The sequence below is a fragment of the Ursus americanus genome, chromosome 13, assembly GCF_024610735.1.
Source record: "Ursus americanus isolate L20-20 chromosome 13, mUrsAme1.1.p, whole genome shotgun sequence".
Classification (NCBI taxonomy): Eukaryota; Metazoa; Chordata; class Mammalia; order Carnivora; family Ursidae; genus Ursus; species Ursus americanus.
The window spans coordinates 8481614-8492534 of record NC_142139.1 but is presented as its reverse complement, the minus strand read 5'-3'; the positions used below and the strand labels follow the sequence as shown (position 1 = coordinate 8492534).

At 39.7% G+C, this 10921-nt stretch overlaps 1 protein-coding gene across 1 annotated transcript in view; it reads right to left on the bottom strand.

Annotated features, from left to right (window-relative positions):
• Positions 1-224: 224 nt before the first annotated feature.
• The window catches only part of ANK2 (ankyrin 2), a 219823-nt gene continuing 209126 nt past the window's right edge, over positions 225-10921 (bottom strand). The window contains exons 44-49 of the mRNA XM_087866401.1: positions 9509-9601; positions 8926-9009; positions 8659-8823; positions 7449-7631; positions 6077-6168; positions 225-2481 (exon numbers count right to left, since the gene is read on the bottom strand). Of these exons, the coding sequence (XP_087722527.1) occupies positions 2298-2481; positions 6077-6168; positions 7449-7631; positions 8659-8823; positions 8926-9009; positions 9509-9601 (801 nt within the window). The 3' untranslated portion in view covers positions 225-2297. The remainder of the gene's footprint in view (positions 2482-6076; positions 6169-7448; positions 7632-8658; positions 8824-8925; positions 9010-9508; positions 9602-10921) is intronic.

Genomic DNA, 10921 nt, shown 5'->3' with positions numbered 1-10921 from the left:
CTGCATAACAAAAACAGAAGGGTTTTTTTGAGGGCAAGGACAAACTCTGTTCATCTCAGCGCTTAATACAGTGTTGGGGCATAAAGCGTATTTGTCACCAAATAAAAACTACAAGGAAAAGACCGATTTGTGTCCTTTTTGGCTTCAAATCTGTGTCACCTCTTTAAATATCTTATCTCCTGAAATCACAGATTAAGTGTCAAAGAAGAATAAATCACCGTTGCCACATTTAACACTTGTACATTTTATTTAATTAAATCAGCCATTGTACACATTGCAGCTATGTATTGTTAGTGTTGTATTTTTTTTCCATTAACTAATACATGCCCTCATAGATATATTCAATTAGTGTTATCACCATGGGAACAAGATGCTGATTCATCAACTGAAAATTCACTTCTTCTCACAGTATTCAAGTTTTTTGATTACACAGCAAAAATCAAAAATCAAAAAAAGGTGAATAACCATTATGTTGTTACACAGACATCATCTGCACTGCAAATAACACAACAGAAATGCTTTTCTTGAGCTCCAGTGAAGGGTTTGACAAGAAGGCCATGGTACGTCTCAAAAAGTTTCACCATGAACCTCTCTCATTTTGGCTGCCAAAGAAAGCTTTATTTCCTATCCAACTGCCAGAAAGTGCTAGCATTTGAGGCTTTAAGAGATTTGGCTTGTGGGAAACCTCCCTCCCAGGAAATTTTCTCCCTTGGCAACATTACTTGAAATGATGAAGTGCCATTGTTTGTCACATTTGTTTTTGACATTTGGAGCAATGAGTCATTTTTGCACAACAGGAAAAGACCAGATAGAATTGGAAAATGTTCAATCCCTGGAGGATAGACTCTTTTTTTTATTTAATTTCATCTTCATTGAATATACTTTTCTTTAACAAATAACTGATTCGAAATGTATACTGTTTATATGAATATATTTGTGAATATATATATATGTTAAAATGCTACACAGCTTCAACCACTAGAGGAATAAGGAATAGGACATGGAAATCACTCAGACGATTAAAGTTCCTTCTCTGAAACAAACAAAAAAGTGCACAAATGCACTTGAGTTTCCAAGGGAGTTTGGATTTCAAATAAATAAATCAAAAATTTTAACCAAAACCAAATTTGTAAGGATTTCTCAACCTTGTCTGCAAGCTAAAAAACAGACCTAGCGGAAAAGTGAAAAGTGCTTGCTCAGGGTCAAGAGAATGAAAACCATCAGTGTGATTAGAAGAGGAGTTTTGACTTGTTTTGATTTTTAAATGCTACATGCAGGTATTAGAGAAGATATAAACCCGGGGGGGGGGGGAACCACTCCAACATGGTGAAGGAGTTTAACCTTTTGTGTAGTGGGTAAATCTTGTTTCCAATGGATTATCTACAGTGCAGTGGCCAGAAGAAAGTACCACCAATAAGACAGCGTGGTTTGCTAAAGCAGCAATGAAAACTGGAAAACTACAGTAGTTATAGCTTTTAAAATACCCTGCCAATGTGTCCAAAATCTAAAAGACCTGAAGATGCTAGAAGGCCACACGATGTGGCTGCTAGCAGCTGAATACCTCATTGTCTCATTCCGTTGGCCTTCTGCTCCCCTTCTCCCCTCCCTCGTGTGGCGTTGGAGAATCCTAAATCAAGGCTGGCCAGCACCAGCAGTAAGTGCTTAGTTAGGATAGTTCCTTGAGGTTATTAACCCATCTTTAAGTAGGAGCAATGGCTACTCTGGAAGTTCTAAGGACATGGTAGGTCTGAAGTGCTTCTTTTGCAGAACTGTATTATCATTCGATTGTGTTAGCAATATCTTAATTAACCATTGTTCAGCAATTTCTAGAGGCCTTTTATTCCATGATGCCCAGTGTAGTTATGATAGGCAGTGGTTTAATTTTAATATGTTGTTCATCCGAGCATTTTAGCTATATACATGGTCCAAGGACATCCCTCGGAAGGACTCCCAGATACCGTCACTTGAAGAGGTCTGTAGGTGAAGTTCTTCTGATCGATGGATTTTCGTGGAGCTTGTGCAGGAGCAAAGAACGATGGAGGTGGCCAGTTCCCAGTTTAGCACAGACACGACAAAGTAGTGGATACAGCATCCAGGCTGAAGGATGCTATCTTTGGTCACAAATTAGCTTACAGTTAAAGAGGATGGGGAAAAACTGAAACAGAATGCAGTGTGTATTTGCTAAAAGTGGAAGTGTCAGGGAATCCCATTAGGCCGGGTAGGTCACTCTGCTAATGAAACGGGAAGTTGCATATTGAGTGAATGTGTGGTTTCTGGTGTGAGGACTGGGCAGCCCCTCATTTGGCCTCTTGTTTCGAGTCCTCCTTGCAGAAATGCCGAAGGAGTTGCTGGAGGTCGCGCTGGAGGTCATCTTGGTCTAGTGCTTCCGGTACGTCCTCCAGGTGCTCCAAGTAAATGTGTTTTCCATGCTGGTCCTTCACCACAGCCCTCTTCTGTGTACTGGCTTTACTCATTGTTGTCCTGGAGGAGAGCAGACAAGAGAGAATTATGCTTTCTTCACTAAAACGCAGCCACACCATCTTTTCAATGGGGGTAACCATGACATGAAAGTACTTTACTGTCCTACCTCTAGATACTTCTACACTGAGCCATCTTTCCACATCTTTCTTTTAAACGTGGCCTCTCCTATCTGACATGAGTCAGGAAATGTTTTAAAGTGTTTCAGAACAAAGAATATTTTTTAAAACTTTAAGAACTATTTGAAATAAATAAAACCATGCTTTAATAAGAGTCTCTCCAAAAGTAACCATATAATCATTCATATTTTGTTTAAGGTGCACTGATTTGAAAGAGCTTGGCTCGGGGCTCCTGGGTGGCGCAGTCGGTTAAGCATCCAACTCTTCATTTAGGCTCAGGTCGTGATCTTGGAGTTGTGGGATCGAGCCCGGCATCAGGCTCCACGCTCAGCCGGGATATGAGAATCTCTCTCCCTCCTTCTGCCCCTTCTGCTCGTGCTCTCTCTCTCTTCCTAATATAAACAATATAAATAAATAAATCTTTAAAAAAAGAAAGAGCTCGGCTCGTCCTGAAACAGGGATTCCATATGTACTTTTTGACAGGCTGAGAAAAATAGTTTTTTATTTTTTTAAACACCTTAGCTGCCAACTTAATCCTTAGAGTTGCATCCTGTTCTTGGAAAACTTTTCCATGAGACATAGATCTTTAAAAACCGAAATCTTATTCTATCAACCTAGAGGAAGGTGACTACTAATGAGAGATGAGTTTCCCCAGGCGCCAAAACTTCATCTGGAGATGGTGGGGAAGAGAAAAGAGAAAAAACACGGAGAGACAAATTCTTCCTCCATCTGCTCTGATCTCCGTAGACTTTGCCCATTTTTGGTCTTCTATGCCATTGAACAGTCTGCTGCTTTCTTGGCTCCCTCCTGACTAGTGATTACTCGACAAAAGGGGCTCTGATGTACGGTGATATTTTGTATTACCATTTTCCTGTATCCCTACTTGAAAACGATTATGCTGTAAGTTGTACACCCTCTCTTCTTCTCACTACTTCTAAATAGAAGTATTCATTCCGTAAATATGTGGTGAACATTTTATGTGCCAGGCCCTATTATTACAATGAATAAGGAAAGTGAATCTCAGAGATTTTAAGCAATGCTCCAAATACAAAATAACACAGTTAGTATGAAGTGGGGCCAAGACTCAAAGATTCCAGAGCCTGAATCCGTAACCACGATGCCACGCATCTTCACTGAAAACCACGGTAGAAATGAGCAGTTTTTAGCACTTTACCCAGCATTTTTCTTATGGATTCCTAGTGTTAAGAAGCTGGAGGTTCTGCCCTTATCATTACTCTACCTTCTAACACTGCCATGCATTGAAGATCACCCTGATTTTTTTTTTTTTTTTTTAGAAGACTTCTATTAGCCAAAATACTTTCAGCTTTCTTTTGGGCATCCTTGCGTCCTTCTTCCTTCTTCTTTCACGTTCTCTTCTTCTCTCCCTTCCTTCAACACCACGTGAAATTATTTTGTATCTGAAAGCGAACTTAAATTTGTTCCTTTTTAAAAAAAATATTTATTTTAGGGGCACAGCGGTTAAAGCGTCTGCCTTCGGCTCAGGGCGTGATCCCGGCGTTATGGGATCAAGCCTCACATCAGGCTCCTCCGCTATGAGCCTGCTTCTTCCTCTCCCACTCCCCCTGCTTGTGCTCCCTCTCTCGCTGGCTGTCTCTATCTCTGTCGAATAAATAAATAAATAAAAATCTTGAAAAAAAATTTATTTTAGATATTTTTAGTATTTTTTAAAAATTATCTAAAAAATATTTAGATTTTTATAATTAAAAAATTTATTTATTTTAAAGAAAGAGAGAGCTGGGGGAAAGGCAAAGGGAGAAAGAATCCTCAAGGAGACTACCCATTGAGTGTGGAATCCAACGCAGGGCTCAATCCCAGGACCCTGAGATCATGACCTGAGGCAGACGTTTAACCAACTGAGCCACCCAAATGCACCAAATTTGTCCCTCTTGATAAAAAGGTCAAATTTGGTTCTAATGATTGAAATCAGATCATGTTTTTCTAACTGTTCAGCACCCATATTTTTCTTCTCTCAAAAGGCAAATACCTGATTATTTGTGCCAAGAGCTGAGAGAAGCCTTCATGGCATTGGTGTGTATATGTGGGTTGGGGGAGGGCGGTAGGATAAGCTTCTATCACAGGACAATCCCTGATATTTTGTGCAGATCTATGTGGATGAATGTGTTTATGAGTATGCATATCCACAAGCAGTGGGATGAATCTACTCGTATGTATATCGGAGGGCAGTGGATATGGTAAAACGCCTTCAGCAACACACAAGATAAAAGTGTTGTATATGACAAATACAGTTCCGTAACTAAATAGCTATAGAATTTAGTTGAGTTGTCTATGTCCTGGCTTTAAATTCACCAGCTGTGACTGAGAACTTTGGATTAACCGGTCTCTAAATGTCCAACTTAAAGACCTCACGATGCTAGAGTGTGTACATGGTTTATGTGGTTTTATCTGAGTAACTGAATACAAGACTTAAAAGTTCAGAGTATAGAAGGCACTTTATCCTTAATTTATGCAGCATTTTGAAAGTTCTCTGAGCAATTACACTCCTAAGTTCTTAGCCGCTGCTGTTGTTCACATGTGATTGGAGGGCGGGATCATGACAGAACCCTTAATTCACTGTTCCTAATTATTATGTTCTACAGGCTAAAAATAGCTTTGCAGAGTACTACCAATGACAATCTTTTTCCTCTTTACAATGAGGTGAAAAGCACAATAGTAACTTGAATTTCCACTGTGTTTTCACGGAGAAGCTGAGAGCACTTTACTGGCACGGTGCTGCTACAGAACCAGAGAGAAGGGCCAGGAGACGAGGCGAGGGGGCTCAAGCTCCCACGGGGAATAGGTGATGGGACGGGCTAACCAGAGAGCTTCCAGCTGCTCCCCTTTCACAGGCACAAACGTGAGCTGCTTACTGCTTTTACGGCACTTTCTCAACTCAGTAGCCTCCCTGGTTTCAGCACTTCTAGGGACATTCAGGTTTGTGGGCATCAAACTCACGCTCAGGTGATTTGCCACTCACATGCGGGATCGTGAAACAGCTTAAAGCTTTTGAAAGGAGGCAAAAAAACCCAAACAAACCCAAAAGCATATACCACGCCCAGTTATGATTTGCTAAGATTGAGCTGAAGGCAGCAGGTCACGAGATTAATTTGTGAGCAGCTGCTTAGATTCCTCTTCATTTGCGCTCCAAATCTGACAACACAATGGAAGATCCCAGCCCGCTGGCCCCAGCAAAATGGAGGACTTGTTGAAACCCAAGGAGTGACCATGTAAACAGAAGTCTCATTCTCCTCAAGCCTTGGTGTTACTTTCAAAGCATCAAGAGGACACTAAGGGTATGACACACGACAGATCTACCACTCGACAAAAACATACAATACGAGAGAATTGGAAGTTACCAAGGGATGTTAAGGTAAATACGTAGGGGCTGTTTTTCTTTTCTTAAAATTGGAAAAAAAATTAAGGTGTTAGTTGGCAAAGCATAACCCCATGCTAACCCAAACCTTTTAATTATTGATCCATCCTCTTTCAGGATTTCATTCTCTACTAAACTGGGGAAGTGCACTTTCATGTGGCTACCTGTATAACTCAAAGCCTGAAGAAAAGAGAAAACAGGACAAAACCCATCGTAAACCATAGACTTAAAAATAATCTATTCCTGTGCTTAATCGATAGTAAGTATAAAAAGCTATACTTGCACGGATAAATAGTAACAATCTTGGGATCAAATATAAGAATTGAGTTTTATTTAAATTCTCCCCATTTGTGACGGACACATACTACAATGCTTTATAAATGCTGGTAAATAACATCTGTACTGATTGACTTTTCATTTTCTCCTCATCTCACCCCCCTCCTTTCCCCAGCGGAGATTCTACCGATAACTATAATGATCAGAGGCAAAATAAGCAAGAAATGAATAAGGCCCAATGTGTGCAACTCACACAATTCATCTTCTGATTATCCAAGGTCAAGGTACTTTCCTTCAAAGTATTTAAATAAGGTATGCTTTTCACATCCCAGTGCATTCATATATAATCTCAATGCATATTGTGGGTATAGAAGAGGACACACATGTAACATTTAGCTTCAAAATGTCTCAATAGCAAAAAATGTTCTGTAGATGTTTGCATATGCCCACAATCCCTTAGTCAAAACCCTTGGGGTCAGAAGTGTTTCAGGACCCAGAAGTTTTTCTTTTTGGATTTTAGAAAGGTGATATGATATATACACTGTACGTTCTAATATATCAGAAGAGGTTGGGCAGCATCCCGTAATCAAACTCAAAAATAGATCAAGAGCAATATATATGCATATATATAATTCACTCTAGGTAGGACTAAAAACCCTTCCATGTCCTAATAGCTCCATGTCATTTCCTATTAAGTCTTACTGCCAAATTAGCTTGCTACTTACTGAAAATCAGAACTTAAATAATTATAAAGGTTTATTTTATTTCTAGGTTTAAAATAAAACTGACTTTAATGCCAATCTTTGGAAATATTTGAGAATATTAGCTAGTAAAGACAATTTGCAACTTATTTATGTCTTTCTCTTATTAATTGGGAAGTCACCTCTGGGACCTCCAGGCAAGATGTAATTCCAGAAATTCTGATTCTGATTCAGCTGAAGCAAATCCTGGTCATCTAGATTTTTAAAATCATTTAAGGCGACACCGATGAATACCACGAGTTGTGGAAACATTACCTCACTGTACAAGTTACTCACACAGGAATTCTACTCTCTTGAATTATTCTGCACCCTTCCATGAATACATATATGGAATGACATAAGGATAAACCATTTTCTTTTTAAACTCAAAGCAAACATAAAACACACATACACAACAACAAAAAAGTGATAATGCTTCGATACCTCTTCAAAGTCATCTTTGGCTGAAGGAAGATCAGTGGCTAAACTAGAATCACCCAGATGTTTCTCCATCCTCTCTCCATGTACCATAGTTGTTTTAACAACTTTGCTGACTCTACGGCCTTCCACTGGTTCAGCCTGAAATTGTGAGGCACTGGACAAAATGCTGGGCTCAGACAAAGTTACCTAATGAATGAAGGACACACGATACATGGTTTCTGACTGCCACAATGTCACAGTGATGGATTTTTCTATGTAAAAACAAACAAACAAAAAACCAAAACCCTTCAATGGTATATACTGGTCTTCCAGAAAACAGTATTTTGGAAAAGAGAAGCAGTTACAAAAAGATAGAAAAAGCCAATATTCAATTGGTAATGCCTCTGTCATGACTCTATGTACACAGCACCAAACCAACCACTCACGAGTCACCTGAACGAAAATCCGTCAGGAAGTACTGCGTATAAAAAACCGATTGCTCAGTGCAATGCAGACGTAACAGCCTGTTGATGAACCCTCTCTCCCACGTTTAAATGGTTTTGGCATGATGAAGATGAAATTAATCCACAAAGGAGAAACTCTCAAAGATAGGAGAGACCAAAAAAGTAGATTTCTGGAGAAACTTTGTGCATAATAATAAAATTTTGAGGATGTGAATGAATGCAAGACAGTGAGGATATCACAAATTATATGTCAAAGAGAGTAAACATTCCTCAAAGACAGTAGAATGGAAAGAAATAAAACTATAGATCAGGGAGCTTCTGGACCCTGGCTTTAATGACTCTGAAATGCACAAGTTTAAATCACAAATATTTATCAACAGGGCCCTACACAGGCTGCCACCCTGCCTGGGGAACAAGTACCACGACACAATTGTACGGGGTCTCTCCATGACATACTGTTTGCCAGCCAATGGAATTCTGGTCTCTTAAAATTTGACTTTTGGATTTCTGTTGTATGTACGCAACCATGAATTAAACAGAAAATAGAAATAAGGAGGACCAAACAGAGATCATGAGTATAATGGCTACAAATTTCCTCGATGGTTCTTTTAAAATGCCACAAAATCATGAAGAAAAAAATGAACGTGCATGTGAAAGTGCCATATAAGGGGGAGCAGTGGGGCCAATGTGGGTAAACTATTGCACCCACCTCTTCCGACTCCATTTCACACTTCTCCATAAAATCAGGTTGGAGAACCAGGTGATCTTACCTCTGACTGTTCGGTGTCACTCTTTAATACAATGCGCTTCATGACTTTGGAATAGCCATCTCCTTCCTCAATGCTGATGGGTCCCTGGGCTGTTCCTTGCATCGTAACCTCCTCTTTCTCTGTGCCATCAGAGGATACGTACCGCCTGATGATTTTCCTAGTGACCTGAAAGATATTTTGTTCATGTATCTTGTTTTTCAGGGACAGTACCAGGGGACTGATAAGTTTTAAACAGGAAGGTTGAAATCAACCACATTAGGACAATACCTTCTTGACCACAGTGTGTCCATGCTCATCAATGTATTCTTCTTCCGTGACTGTTTCTGGGGGTATGTCAGGCATAGCATCTCCCTAAACGGTTGAGAGAAAAGGGTCACTTCAGTGTTTGGCCCCAATTCCAAGAAACTCCTCCCAAGGGCTTATAATGTGAGCCATGTTAGAAAACGAAGGGAGCTACTGAGAAGCACTGCTGAGATGCCAAGTCTTGTCGAGTAGTATGTTTAAAAGAAAGAAACGGGAAAAAAAGGTGGGTAATAACATGCTTAGGAGAACTGGACCAAAGTTAGGTGTAAAACAAACACACAAACAAAAACAGACAAGCGAGGTGAGGTGGGCGGAACTGAAGAAGCGCTCTCGCTCTTGCTGTTCACTCCCTTGGAGGTGGGCTGCCAACGCGATCACCGCTGCATTGTCTTAACAAACCAAACTTAGGAGAGTTAGGGATCTGCTTTTGAATGGCCATGCACTACCTAAAAGAGCATGCCAAGCCCTCATTGCTCCAGGCCTGTCACTCTCTAGGGGTTATGGGGACAGAAGTGTCCCGGACGTGCAGTAATGTAACAGCTGGTACCTGAATAATCACTCGTCGGCGGACAACCCTGGTAGTTACCATCGCCTCCTCATCTGAGCTGGCCTCCAGCTCACCTAATTCCTCTGTTAGCTCCTGGTGGAAGCATGGAAGCATTGTTTTGTTTAATAGGCTAAGGAATGTCTTCACTACTGGTTTCTGGTTTAGTTCACACTGTTTCTCTGAAAGTCTCATTCATGGAGGCTTTGGTAGAAAAGCCAGCAGGGCAAACAGGTGGATGTCTGTCCCGCACTTCGGTTAGAATATAGTGTTTTTGTTCAATGAATGAAAAAAAAAATTCTGGAATTCTGAAAGCTGTCTGAGTGCCCATCTGTCAAAATCTGTCAGAAGAAATATGCAGCTTGCCCACATCACTTCTTGGACTTAAACTCCTGATAAATAACCAGCTGAAAACACAGAACTTAAGCAGCACAAAAAGCATTTATAAGCCATTGACACTCAGGCTTAAGGCTTGGAATGATTAACCTGCAGGTATAGAAAAAACTTAATGCTTGTAGCAGAACTTTCTGCAAAAAGTCACAATTTCCTAAGAGCTGTTATCTAGCCAGTAGAGCGTCTCCCTGGCAACAAAGAAGCAGCCTATGAATAATATTAGACTCATTTTGCAGAGTAGTTAAGATGCACTGGCCAGTCTGATATTATGGGTCTGGCCCAGAGTCAGAGATGGAGCTAAAAACGTAATTTTAGATTAGAACATACATCTCAGGAGCATTCTATCAAATTACTCTTTCCTAATAGGATGCTGTTTTTTTTTAAAAAAGAAAACTCAATGAAATTTTTTCAACATATTTTTAGATATCTGATGTATTTCTATATGCTTTTCTGCCAAAGGAAAACATGTAAAATCTAAACCAAATTATACTTCAAATACATTCAGGAATCTGCTGCCTAGAAATATCAGCGAGAAAAGTGACTGAAATTGGATCCTCAAGATAGGGTCATGAGAAGTTAAGGGTCACAATAGGAAGCATCGCAGAGGTAATTGGATATTCATCAAAAATAAATGGAACAGACCTGTATAAAGTAGAATACAGAAGGACTTATCAAAATTTGCTTATGTGCGTTGAAAAAAATAAATGAATTATCCAGATAACTGTTTGAAATCTAAACTTCATTTAGCCAGTGGATTCTGAGGCTAAATTTAGTTAACTTCTAGGGCCAGATAGCGTCTTTGAAACATTTTTATTTGAATTCATTTAAGCCAAGAACTTGGGAGATGAGTAATTCTGTGCAAAGGTAAACTTAAAATAAAATTCCATTCATGGGATGAATTCATTATTTAAGATAACTGCCAAAATTGGGACACAGTTCTCATTTGCCTGAACCTCTCCTAATTTTAGTTATGATTTTAGACAAATCCTGCTAGCAAATGTCATCCTCGTAGTGAACAAAAAT